Genomic DNA, 14350 nt, shown 5'->3' with positions numbered 1-14350 from the left:
TAAATATGTTAAAAATATTCTTACACCTTTATTTGACCCTGAACTGTATCCTCAATAAGCAAAGAAGTTGAAACAGCAGATTTTGAATGATGCGGAAACTCATTGGCCCAGTGTTGTGGAAATGTTGGAAGATTATCTAAAAGCTCGGTAAAACCTTCTTCATTAAGACTGGGAATATTATATGTTTCCAACAACAATAAACACTTGATCTAAATCAAAAGCCAAATTTTTATGTAGTAGTATTGGTAGTCATAGTGGTAGATGTCAAAGTAGTAGTAGTTTATAGTTGTCACTGCAGTAGCAGTAGTCGTAGTCGTTGCAATAGTAGTCGTAGTTGTAGTCATAGTATTTGTAGTCATTAAAGTCGTAGTTATCGTAGTGGAAGTGGTAGTGGTAGTGGTAGTGGTAGTGGTAGTGGTAGTGGTAGTGGTAGTGGTAGTGGTAGTGGTAGTGGTAGTAGTAGTAGTAGTAGTAGTAGTAGTAGTAGTAGTAGTAGTAGTAGTAGTAGTAGTAGTAGTAGTAGTAGTAGTAGTAGTAGTTGTTGTTGTTGTTTTTATTGTTGTTGTAGTAGTAGTACTAATATAAATAATAATAATAATAATAATAATAATAATAATAATAATGGTAATAAGGTCAACCGTGGTACTTTCTGGTGTTAAACTGTCATTTCCCTTCATTATTGGTATTTTTAACTAAATTTTACTGAATTTTGTTATTTTGCCACTTAGAATGGCATTTTATGACTTGAACTTAGTCATTTTGATGTGAATAGTTTTTTAAAACATAAATGATACTTAATTGATATTTTTGCAACAAAATGAATGAGCGCATGCACTGACTGACTTAACTAGGTAGAACATACATAGTGTACATACATTGAATAACTTAAATAAGGAGAACATGCAGGGAATGTACATACATCAGGAAAATGATTAGGGTTAGGGCATTAAGATTGGCTGTCCTAAACCAAGACATGTTTTAATGTGCTTACACTGCTCGCATGTTCTCCCTATTTAAATCAGTTAATGCATGTAAAAAGAAAAAAAAGCAACAAAAAAATGTAAACACTATCTATTTTAAACTTAATTACTTTAAATTGTTGTCACATAACAATAAGAAAATGTCTTATTAAAATTAATATCACAATAAAAATAATAACAACAATAACAATAGGGTCATTCCAGCTCAATTCAATTTATGCTCGGCACCATGCCATCTCAGATTTTGCTGATTTTTGGAATACAAGCTTGAATTAATGAATGAAAACTTCACTCCAAATTTTAGCATCTGACTCCTTACCGTTTCAGAGATATTGTTACTTGGTCCCAATCTCTTTATTAACTTTTTTTTTCAGCGCCATTTATTTTTTTGGCTTATTGCACGACACAATTAGCTTTAACTTATGAAATACTTGTTTAATAGTGGTAAAAATTTCTACCTAACTATTTTTTAGGGTGAGGAACTTAAAAATGATGGCTAAAACACACAAAAATTTAAGCTACTAAATGAAAATTCAATTTCAAAATGATGTAACACTTTTTGTAAGATTTTTGATACCCCGTACAAAAAAATGTTTATCTTGAGATGCCTAAAAGATAAAATTCTGAAATTTTTTCCTAATGTTCTCTATGTAACAAACTCCATAATACAAAAAAACTGCAGGGGTTTTCTTTTTCAAATCAGATTTATTTCTATTCAAAGTTTTATTAAAAAATTAGGAAAAAATTGTTATTTTATAATGAAAAAAAATTATTTGCATTTTTTTTTTTGCATTTTTTTAAAAGATTTTTAGAATCTTGCTGTCTCAGGTGCAGTTCTAACATATAAACTTGTTTGCATTTCACATCTAAGATCATTATATTTAATAGCTAAAGGATTTTCTATTTTAAAATCTTCAAACAATAATTATTTTTTAATTGTTTCTTACAGAACTAAAAAATATAAATGATAAAGAAATATGTTCAATTGGAATAACAAATAAAGAAATTTGTAACAAACAAAGATATGTAAAATCCCATGATATCAAGAAAGTTTCAAGTCTTAATGATGTTGAAAAAGACTTGATAATTAGTCATTCTGGCATTCAATTTGATGAAAATGCAACGGTTTGCCTACACCATGAATATGTTTATTTAAAACGTTATTCCGCAATCCACATAACTTGCTGTGATCCATTTAATTCACAAAGGAAAAAGAAGAAAAGGTATTATTACTTAATCATGAAACTTTTTGAAAACTTTATTGTAATTTTATATAAATTATATATATTTTTACAAAATATTCACTGAAGCAGTAGTCATCACTCATGTTTTTAGGAGGATGTAAAGAAATTAATATGCAACTTGCTGGGAAATTGAAAAATATTGGTATTAATGTTATTCCTGGAGAAAAGATATGTCCCTCATGTTTGATTAAATTGATGTCATTTAAGGATGATGGACAAAGAGAAACAACTTGTAGCCAGGTTTATGAAGATGAAGATAATGAACTTAATATAAACGAGTTGTTAAAAAAAAATCTTAATTCTTCTTTGACGACTATGAACATAAGTCCTCTCAAAATGCATGCAATAAATAGTCACTCTAGAGTTGCTCTTGGCAAAAAAAAATTGTTACATGTTCAAAAAACAGTAAAGTTAGGCATTGCAAGGACTTTAAATATAGATCCTGAAGAGTTAAGCCAAGAAGATTCCTTCAATAAATTATCTAAGGAAATCAAAGGTAAAGCAAATGACATGGATATACTTATTAGAAAAATCAAAGAAAAAATCTTAATTTCCAATCGTAATCAGAAAATTCAACTACTAACACTGGTTCCAATTTCTTGGTCTCACAAAGATATAGAAAAAAAATTTAATGTTACTAATTACATGGTGCAGATATCACGCAAATTGCTGCAGAAAAATGGTATTTTATCTTTTCCTGAAAAAAAAAAGGAAAGAAAACACCTCAAGAATCAGTAGATAAAATTATTGAATTTTATTGTAATGATGAAAATAGATTTTGTTAGTATAGCTCGAAGATCTCACATGCAAAAGCGTTTGATTCTCTCAAATCTAAAAGAGCTATATGCAAAGTTTAAAATCCGTTATCCAGATATAAAGACTTGTTTTTCTAACTTTTGCTCACATTGTGATTATCAAAGGATTATCACGAACTTATTGATATGCTTGTTTGTAGTAGGGCTAACAAGAATTGCATGATATAGCGTTGCCCTATGTGCCCAAGAAGATTCTGCATCAGTACATTATCTTGAAAATGAGTTATACTCTCAAGACGATATTGATGAAGATGATGATTATTGTATAGATTATAAACAATGGAAAACAACAGACCGATCTGAGCTATTAAGTCTAACAGAAACGACAAGTTGCTTTATTAATATTTTGAAAAATAAGTTACAAAAACTTACTGTTCATTCTTACATTGCAAAAAGTCAAGCTGCTTCTTTAAGAAAGTTAAAAAATGAGTTTAGTACTGAGGTTGTTGTCCTTTTAGATTTCTCAGAAACTTATGAGTTTGTTGTACAAGACGAAATACAAAGTTTTCACTGGAACAAAATTCAAGCAACATTGCATCCAACAGTAATTTATTATAAAGAAAATAATGTCCTCAAATGTGATTCATTATGTTTCATTTCAGATGATTTACTGCATGATGTAGAAATGGTTTATCATGTGATGAAGCTAGCAATTGAACATATTAAAAGCAATATTTCTCATCAAATAGAAACTGTCCATTACTTTTCAGATGGGTGTGCTGGCCAGTACAAAAACTGCAAACACTTCATAAATATATACCACCATGAACAAGATTTTGCTATGAAATGTACATGGTCTTTCTTTGCAACAAGTCACGGTAAATCACCCTGTGATGGTATTGGCGGGGCTGTAAAAAGACTAACTTCAATTGCTAGCCTTTATCGAACAACAACAAATCATATTCTTACAGCATCTGCAATTTTTAATTTTTGCCAAAATGATATCATAGGAATTAATTTTTATTACATATCTAAGGAGTCAAACACAATAATTCGAAGTGAAATGGAGCAAAGATATGCAACTGCAAAAACGTTACCAGGCACTCGCACCTATCACAATTTTGTTCCAATAAGTAACACAAAAGTTGGAACTAAAGTTGTTTCTGAACAATTGGAGTATTCATTTGTTTTTAATTTTCAAACTGATGAGATTATTAAAGAATTCTTGTCTAATATAAGCATTGGCACGTTTGTATGTTTGATATATGATAACAATCCATGGATCGGACTAGTTGAGGAAACTGATGTTGAAATTAAAGACTTTCTAGTTATATTCATGCATCCATCTTACCCTTCAAGGTCATATTATTGGCCTTCTAGAGATGATGTGTACTGGGTTCCATCAACAAACTTATTGTTAATGATTAATATTCCAACAACTGTTACAGGAAGACAATACAAAATCAGTGAAATAGATCACCAGAGCATTGAAAATAGCTTGGCAAACTTTAAACCAGAGAACTAATTTGTTATCTTTCAAAGATTTTTAATTTTTATTAAATGTCGAAGATTGTCAATTCTTATTGCCTTTTAGTTTTAGTTTTTCTCATTACAATTTAATTATTTTCATGGTTTTAGTGTAATTTCGAAATTTTTTGGGTTTATTATTATAAGACTTTGAATGCGAATAAATCTGATTTTTAAAAAAAAAACCTTGCAGTTTTTTTGTATTATGAAGCTTGTTACATATAGAACATTAGGAAAAAATTTCAGAATTTTATCTTTTAGGCATCTCGAGATAAACATTTTTTTGTACGGGGCATCAAAAAACTTATGAAAAGTGTTACACCATTTTGAAATTGAATTTTCATATAGAAGCTTAAATTTTTGTGTATTTTACCCATGATTTTTGAGTTCCTCTCCCTAAAAAATAGTTAGGTAGAAATTTTTACCACTATTAAACAAGTATTTCATAAGTTAAAGCTAATTGTGTCGTGCAATGAGCCAAAAAATTTTCATTCATTAATTCAAGCTTGTATTCCAAAAATCAGCAAAATCTGAGATGGTATGGTGCCGAATTATTTTTTTTTTAGTTGATTTGACATGGAATGACCCAATAACAATAATAATAATAACTACTTTTTTATTATTATTAAAAATGATAATATTACAATAACAACAGATAATATTACAATAACAACAAAAAACCCTATAATAATGACATTAAAAAAATAATAAATAAATAACAAATTTAAACTTTGGTAAAAAATGTGTTTTTATAAAAAAGTAAATATTACCATAGTTTTAAGGTCATGCTCAGATATTAGCAAGGAGCACTTAATGATCATAGCGTCATCAAGCTGTTCTATGTCAACTTTTTCAGATCCGTCAATCAGAGCTGAAATATATTCACTGATCACTCCCTAAATAAAAAAGGGCTGACTATCTAATCACAATTTTTTAAATGCATAAGTGAGTAATTAGTGAGTTAATGTAAAAATCGAAAAAATGCAAACCTATGCAATTACAGACTAGAAAAATTTTCACAAAATTTTCATTAGTTAAATGCTGCATAACTGCAAAATAACATAAAGGCACCAAAATGTTTTAAAAACAAGGTATAAAACTTAAAAACAGAAGCAAAAACAGTCATATAAACTTGACTTAAAGCCAGTCTGCACCTGCACAACCTGTTATCAGCGCACGATGGGCTGGAATATACTAAAAGTATACAAATATACAAAAATAGAAAACATCTAATAGTCATTATTTTACATCTATTCATTGGTTTTTTGGGGTCATAGAATCCATTTCTGACATTGAAAGTGTGTTTATACCAATTTGACCAGCACACTATACAATGACATTAAATAGATTTTATGTTATTTCAGATATGACATTTTCAAACATTTTGTAAACTTTAAGCTTAAGTATGCTTATGCTTATGTCAAATCAGAACGTTATGCAAAAAAAACCCTGGTAATTGGAGCCTGGGAACAAAAATACTCAAAGAAGTTTGCCCCTTACCGTAAATGTGATGGCAATTAACTAATAAAATATGTTTTTTTACTATCTTATACTAAATTTTAATTCATTGATACATTTTAAATTTCATCAAATAATCTTTTAGAGCTCAAAAATAAAACCATATAAAATTCAAAACCTCTCATTTTGATATTATACCCAGCCTGCACAAACATTTTATTACATATTTACAGGTGTCTTTTAGACACCTGTAAATATGAACTCATATTCGTTGTCTCAAAGATGACAACTATTAGATGTCTATAATTATCTGAATTTAGACGTCCAAAAGGTGTTAATTATAAATAATGCACATGACTAATCTACAGTTTTGATTCCATTATTGGAAGGTTGTCTCCTGGGAGTGTTTGGATTAGTGGAAGTGCTGGTTTGTGTCTACAATAACCTGTTTCTTCCAAACAAAAATTAAACCAGCTATTTTTGTCTGCTTGTTTCAAGCATGTCAAATCTAAGACAAACCAACACGAAGTCAAGCTTTATAAAATTCTATAATTATAAATACTACATTTAGCAGAGTTTAAAAACTTACATAAGTTTATTAAAATTGATGAGTAAGCCGTAGCAACAAAAATTTAGAAATTTAGTTATAAAAAATGTGTAAAAAATTGAGTACAATCAAAACTAAATAACTTTTTCTTTAAACAAAAAATTTATGTCCTATTTTGGGATTTAATTAATAAAAATATTATAACTATTCAATTATTTTGTTCAAAGATTATACTGAAAAATACAAAAAGGTGTAGTATAACAATTTTTTAATAAAACAAAACATTAATAATCTATGATGGATGCTACTAGAAAGGGGTTGTAGCAAACACTGGTAAAAATTCAGAGGCTTAATAAAAGACAATTTTCGAATAAAATTGAGCCATACAAAAACAATCATATGTGCCAGAGTTTCTGTTTTACAATGAGGATAAATAATATAATTAAAAAAAAATATTAGTGGCAATTACTAGAAAAGAAGTTATATTGCTTTCATTATTTGCAACCACCCCTATATGCCCAACTTTTCAAATTCATCTACTAATTTTATTTCTATAAGATATTTTTTTTCTAAAAAATCTTGCACCTTTCTTCAGTTACACAGTGAATGTCAGAGTTTTTTTCAGAAACAACTTTTGAATTTCTTAGCAATTGGTTTTTGATTAGCATGATTTTTAGTGACCAAGTGGCAACAACTAGGTTACATGGTGAGCACTAGATGCTTAGCCCTTTTATTACATAACTATATATTATAACTATATATTTCAATTTAAATGTCTAAAGTACATAAAAATATCATAAACTTCCTTTAATTTTTTTTTTTTTTTTACTTATTAACAAAATGTCTTTTCATTGCAATCACTAAACTGTATAATGCATTATTCTTATTCAATTTTTAACTAATATTTAGAGATTAATGAAAAATATTTACAACAGTTCATTAGCAATTACAAAAAATATCGCAAAAATTTATATTTATCATTATGTATCATCATTTAATAATGATTTTTCAAATAAGATTATGATTCTTTGAATATAAACTTTTGTTAAATTTTTCTCTAAATCTGAAACTCAAACCAAACAAGAAAATTTTATGCATAAAACAGTTATGACTGCATTAGGTTTTTGACCATATTAGCAACTGCATGGAAGGTATATTCTGCAACTGAATGATAATTGCAGAATTATTAATTTTTAACATTTTTGGTTAATAGATATTTTAGTATATATTAAAAATTTGTTTAAAACAGTAAACTATTTCAATGCTACAATCTTTAATATCACTAATAATTAAAAGAAAACAGAGAAAACCTGAACAAACAAGTTTTAAAGCATGTAAACATTTTTTATAAATTTAATAAAAATATCATTTTATTTAAATTTTTTACTAGATAAAATTTATATACTAGATAGCATTAAAATGTTTGATTGATTTAATAACATCTAAAGAGGCTCTAAAAATTTGGATTGATAATGCTAATATACAGCAAAAAATCAATCACAACCTAATTTACCATAACTTGCTATAATATATAAGAAAAAACAATGAGTTACACTTGTTGCAAATTTTTTACAAAACTTACCTTATCAAAATTTTCAAATATATTTGTTAACTTTTCATCTTTTAGTCCACATTCTAACAATGCTAAAGATCTTAGAATACTCGCAACTTGTCCCAGGTTATGCCTTGCAGTTTCACTTATATCAGCATCAGAGTTAATACCATAAGGTTCAGGGTTTATAATAGCAGGACATATAAAATAACTCATGATGATGTGTCCAATTAGTGCTTTGGCATTCGCCTGAGGAAGTTTCATTTTTTGAACCATCCCTTGGTACAATTGCCCTATTGCCCAACACAGACTTTGAGGAAAGCAATAAACTTTGTCTACTAGGTTTTTTAAAAATTTTTTACACAGATGGATTAAATGATTGTGTAACATATTCATGTGTTGTTTAGTTTTATTATGAGCCTCAACAGTTCCAGGGCGACCAAATTTTTCTACAGCTACTTTTGGAGCAATTCGACACAAAGCTTTCGAAACCTCAACATCTAGAAATATTGAATCATCAACAATAACTTGCATTACCGATCCATGCAATGCAGCTGTTAAATATAGCTTAGATGAAAAAAGAGACCCTGAAAAAATAGTCATAACACAAGCAAAAGCATTATCAGTTGATCTCTTTCCGCAGAAAAAATCTAATAAGTCCTCACAAGGAAACACTTGCAATATCATTAATTCTTTAAGGATTTTTAATACCAAAACTTCATCAGCTTGTTGAATGCAATTTCCATACAATGAGGATAGAAACAATTTTACGAGTTGCATTGTACTGTTTTGTATACGTTTCGTATCGCAATAGTTAAGTATTAACGCAATAAGGCGAGGGTTTTCTTTCAAACAGAGAAGAAAATCTCCATACTTATAATCTTCGTAACTCAAATAATTGGAAGCATCTTCAAACTTTGCTGTTTCAATTATTCTAGAAGTTACACTACATTCTGAAGGATTAGCTCTACCTCCCCAGACTAATCGATCAACATTTAACCATTGCTGTCTAGTTTTCCACTCTAAATAAAACAAGTTTTGACTAAGACTTCCAACTTTTTCATTTAATATTCGAAGTTGCTCTTTTTCGTTTTTTACGAATAAGCGTTCAGTTTTTAATCTTTTTTGTAATACTAAAAATCTTGTTCTTACTCGTTCAATTTCTTCCATAATTTTTGCTAGTGATCTTTACGGAAATTTTTTTCTTCTCAACAAACAAAACAGCTTACAATATCCGCACATCACGTGTACTCCTAAGATTGCTTTTGTTATATTTTACTTTAAAGTAAACTAATTTTTCACTTGCAAGTTCATTTCTTAAAAATTAAATTTTATATAAAACTACATCAAGAAGAGTTTAATTATGATAGCAAGGGTAAAAATTATTTAAACCAAAAACTGTTAAAATATTAAAACTAACGGAGTCTCTTATATTGAGAAAAACTTTATAAGTCCCTAAGCAACATTTTTTTAGGGCAAAGAAAATTTAATCTCACTAGATTAAATTTTCTTTGCCACTTTCAAGCGTCGAAGTCCTCTTTTCAGTCTCAAAATATTAGGACGCCTTTTTGATAGTCCAAATGGTTCAATCTTAAAAATTATTGTTAAATAAATCAGCATATAGATGGTTAATGGTCTATGGAAGTTTGCAGGTCTATGGCAACGTGCATCGATACCCGGTGGTTAATCGCGGCTATCGGCTTGCGGCTAAGCTAGCGATATTCGTAACGATAAATACAGCGATTTTACCACGACGATTGCTAGCAACAAAAACTAGCAAGCGACCTCCTAATGATAAAGACAGCAATATGGTCACGAGGATCCCTATAATATCAATAAGCTTAAAAATCGCATTCTAATCTTTTTTTTTTAATTTTTTGTTATTTAGGTGTCCCAAGAAGACCTAACGGTCTTGTCACAGAGCATCGCGGAAGTGCATTTAACCAGGAAGTTCATGCCTCCTTCCTTACCGTGACGCGAAAATATGTCCAGAGCTCATTTTTACACGGCCGCATAATTGTTATATATTGTTTCATATTAATTATACTAAATACTATAGTATACTGGTGTTTTGGTACCGGAACGCTCAGAAATGCAGTTTCGGTGCTATTTTACTTGATATGAAATTTTAGTTTATAAATATTTTTTATGCTATAAATTAGATTTTCTTGTAAACTACGTTAAACTACTTACTACTACTTTTAAATTTTTTGATTAGTTCAAAAAATTTAATTTATAGCATATTTACAAACTATTTTATTACATATTTATATACAAACAATACTGATACAGTTCTAATCGAGGCTGTACGTATTAATCTAATAAAGTAATGTAATTTCATTTTTCATAGTATTGTTATTTGAAAACCACGTTGGCTAATTGCAACAAAACTTCTATTAACTCAGTTTTTAGATACAAAATGGACAAGAAACGAAAACAAGGTAGTGTACGAAAAATATACTTTTTTTTTCTTCTCGAGGATACCTCCTAAGTTTTACCCATTCTCCTAAGTTTTCTGAGACTAAAAATAAACAAACAAACAAATTCGCTTTCAAAAAGTGATATCTGTAAATTTTTAAAAAACTCATTTTATTGAAAATAAATGTTTGCTACATCAATATTTGGTTAATTTGTTTTTTTATTTTGATAACTTTCCATATCAATTGGTTACAGAGACAGCAGGAACCGCATTTGGATAGATCAGAATATTCTTTGGATAGATCTTTCCACGTATCCAAATTTTTTTCCAGAGGCGCTCCTAGCAAAAATTTTAGCTAGAGACGCTCCAAGTAAAACTTTTTGCTAAAGATGTCCTTAGCAAAGTTTTTAAGCTATTTACGATAACAATGCTAGCCTAAAAAATATTTTGAAATGTAACAGTAACAGAAGCTTAAACTTTGATATTCGCGTAATTCTATATAATTGCTTGCTAGAGTCTTTCACGTTATCGGAAAGAAGGAGGAGTGAACTTCTTAGTTAAATGCTCTTCCGCACGGTTCTGTGACAAGACTGTTAAATCGTCTTGAAGCACTTAAAACAAAAAAAAAATTAAAAAAAATCTGATTTAGCCAAATATTTGCTATGCTTAATGATACTAGGAATTTATATTATATACAAGGGATTTATATCGATAAAATTTAAGTTTCATAGTATGATATTTTAGCGTTGAAAAATTATGACCATAAAAAAGTGTGAACTCCCTTCAATTTGAGGGGATTATAAATTTTATATGGTCATAATTTTTGAACGCTGAGAGATTATACTATAAAGCTTAAAGTTTATCGATGAATACAAGTCGAGATAATATCTAGTTGAGATAAGTATAAAAAATATTTTATCAACTTATTGCTCTCTTGTTTGGTGCAGGAAAAGGGGCGAGAATTTTGGGCCTAAATTTAATGAATGTTTGCACATTCATTAAGTTTAGCAGGAAGCAATTGCTTCCATTAATGCTGTTAATTGTTGTCGAGCTGCTGTGAAATATTTTGTCTTTGTTCAAAAGTGAACGCGTTTTTTAGTGCATTAACACATCGCTGGAATATTCTTCTTTTTAATCTGACTGAACACGTACAGTTACCAAAGCGGCTTCCGTTACACTATGGTCCAGTCATGCTTATACAACAGCATCGTTGTCAAAGGGTTAAAAGAACTTTTTCTCAGCCTCAAATGCAATTTTGAATGATAATGAAGAGAAAGCAGCTACTGGACATAAAGTTTAATATGCTAAAAAATTGGCTTTTTAATTCAGCATTGAAATAAAATTCTTTACAGAATGAACACAACTAAGTTAAGACTGTATGTTAAGTATGTTATGATTAGTTTACTATGCTATAAAAAAAAAGAAAGTTATACAAGAAAATAAAAAAAAGTTAAACCTAGAACACTGAGATAAGTTAAAAAGATAATTTAAAGAAAATTTTAAGTCAAGATAATAAAACAGTAGCCAAAAATAAAGAAAAACTAGAACAAAAAAAATAATAATAATGTAATCCACTACATAATGAAGTGCTTCATAACAGTGCTTGCAATAAAGATCTCTCGGTTTATCAGATTGAGTTGATCTGGTAGGTCTATAAGAACAAAATTTTTCTAACTTCTTTGGTGCCACAGGTTTGCGTAGAAGTATTGTCAGTATTTTAAACTAGTAAAAGTTCATCTACATTTTGCGAACCCGCTTTAGAGCTAATATTTTACCAAAAAATAATGTGAGTTTCACAGTTAATCATTTTTAAATTCAAAATAAATAAGATGCTAAATATCAATAAAGATAATATTTCGTTTAATTTTCTTTTTAATTAAATGCTTCATAAATTTGCCAACACTTTTGTCCCTAGATTGCAGATAAGGTAGGGCTTTAAAGTGATTTATTCAGATGATTGCTATGAGACAGGATCAGCTGCTAAAAAATGTAGACAACTAAGTTGCTCATTTGACTAATTGAGAATACAGCACAACAACATCGTGTTTTCTATGCAATCTTCGTCGGATTTTGAAATTATATGCTTTTTTTAAAGTAGCATCAAGCATTGCATTTCTCTTCTGTAACATTTAAAAAGTTTCGTAATTTCATGCGTTAACTCGAGAGCGTCCTTCATCACATTTGCTTAATGACATCACCTGTTGTTAAGCTGAGTGAATGCGTGTAGTACACATTAGCGATGTGCCGAAGTTTACACATTAGCGTTTATACCGAGTCCCCAATTTCGGGTACCCAGAAAGTATAGGATCCGAATCTGGGTACACAGCACCAGGTCCACTATTAAAAGTTGGAATAGAAGCTTGTGAAATCTCTAACGCTGAATTGTTTTCACAAAATAACGGTGATTAATTTTGGCTAATTAAGTTTGTTAAAATATATCAAGTTTCTTTTTGATAAACAACTATATTTACACTCGAGGTCACAAATTCAAATTACGCAAGCTATAGTGTAAACTCGATGTACATAAATATTCTTTATCCCTCAGGGTTGTTAATGATTGGAATAACTTGCCGTCTAACGTCGTTAATGCCAAAAACATAAAGAGTTTTGAAACTAAAATTAACTCTGGGGTCGTCCATAAATTACGTCACGCTTTAGGGAGAAGGGGTAAGTGATTTTGTGACGACTTGTACGAGTATTAAATTATAAAAAAATATATAATATATAAAGCCAAAAGAGAATTTTTCGAAGTTGATCCACAAATTACGTCACGCAATTTTTGGCCATTTTGGCCATTTAGCGATATTTAGAAATTTAGCTATTAGCAATAGCTATTAACGATTAGCGATTTATTAATTAGCAATGAATTACAAAAAAATATATATAATATTATATATTATATATATATGTTTTTGTAATTTATGGTAATATGCGCTAATTAATTAAAACTTATAATTAATTAGCGCATATTAGCGATTATTTAGCGATAATTAAAAAATAATTTATTTATTTTTTCACTCATAATATGAGTAAAAGAAAAAAAAAGACTAGATATTCTCGACTGTAGTGTGAATAAAATGAAAAAAGTATTTAGTGAGACACGTCTATATTGAGTAAATAGGGCTTTGTGGTTATTGACTACATAGCACTCTTAGACTTATATCAAGAAGTTTATTGGTTGAAGTTTAAGCTAAAAGCAATCCTGTTAGTAATTATTTGACACCATTTAAAGTACCACTTAAACAAATAGTTACAGCACTTGGAGTTAATGTTTATTAAAAATTTTCGTCTTTGCAATCTGCGTCTTTTTTGTTTCCTTGCTCAAAAAAAAAATTTTTTAATTTTCTTAATTTTTTTTGCTCTCAAAGAATTTTTTCTTTTCATGGCCGTAAAAACGCCCGTATGGTTTGTAAGAAAATACATATTTTGAACAGTAAAAAAAGTCCCGTCCTTCTTGACAGTAAAAACGTGGCTCCGCCGGAACGATAACAAATTAGACATTATTGAAACTAAAAAAAATTTAAAATTTTTAATGTATGTTATGGAGGTTGTTTGCGTATTTATAATGTAACTTTATATGCGACTTTTTATATACTTTTAACACACAAAAATTTAAGGGGACACCCGGGTTTGAACCGGGGACCTCTCGATCTGCAGTCGAATGCTCTACCACTGAGCTATATCCCCGTGAAAATACATTGTAAAATTTAATATTTAAATAAAATAAAATTTTTTTAAATAAAATCAATAATGTATAATATTATTATAATTTTTATATTAAAAAAAGCCTAATTTACTATTTGTATAATTAAAAAAATCATAATTCAAACTTATTTCAATATTATAAATTTTTTTACAATACTTTATA

General features: G+C 28.9%; 1 protein-coding gene and 1 non-coding gene across 2 annotated transcripts in view; both read right to left on the bottom strand.

The window, feature by feature from the left end:
• The window catches only part of LOC100200253 (GTPase-activating protein and VPS9 domain-containing protein 1), a 54597-nt gene extending 45284 nt beyond the window's left edge, over window positions 1–9313 (bottom strand). The window contains exons 1-3 of the mRNA XM_065791351.1: window positions 8094–9313; window positions 5277–5402; window positions 27–209 (exon numbers count right to left, since the gene is read on the bottom strand). Of these exons, the coding sequence (XP_065647423.1) occupies window positions 27–209; window positions 5277–5402; window positions 8094–9233 (1449 nt within the window). The 5' untranslated portion in view covers window positions 9234–9313. The remainder of the gene's footprint in view (window positions 1–26; window positions 210–5276; window positions 5403–8093) is intronic.
• A 4784-nt stretch (window positions 9314–14097) lies between these two features.
• trnac-gca (transfer RNA cysteine (anticodon GCA)) lies at window positions 14098–14169 on the bottom strand. The gene has a single exon. It is a non-coding gene; the product is annotated as a tRNA-Cys (tRNA).
• Between the last annotated feature and the right edge of the window lie 181 nt (window positions 14170–14350).

This window comes from Hydra vulgaris, chromosome 02, assembly GCF_038396675.1.
Source record: "Hydra vulgaris chromosome 02, alternate assembly HydraT2T_AEP".
Taxonomy (NCBI): Eukaryota; Metazoa; Cnidaria; class Hydrozoa; order Anthoathecata; family Hydridae; genus Hydra; species Hydra vulgaris.
Note: the sequence above shows the minus strand (reverse complement) of the source record. Positions and strands in the feature narration are given on the sequence as shown.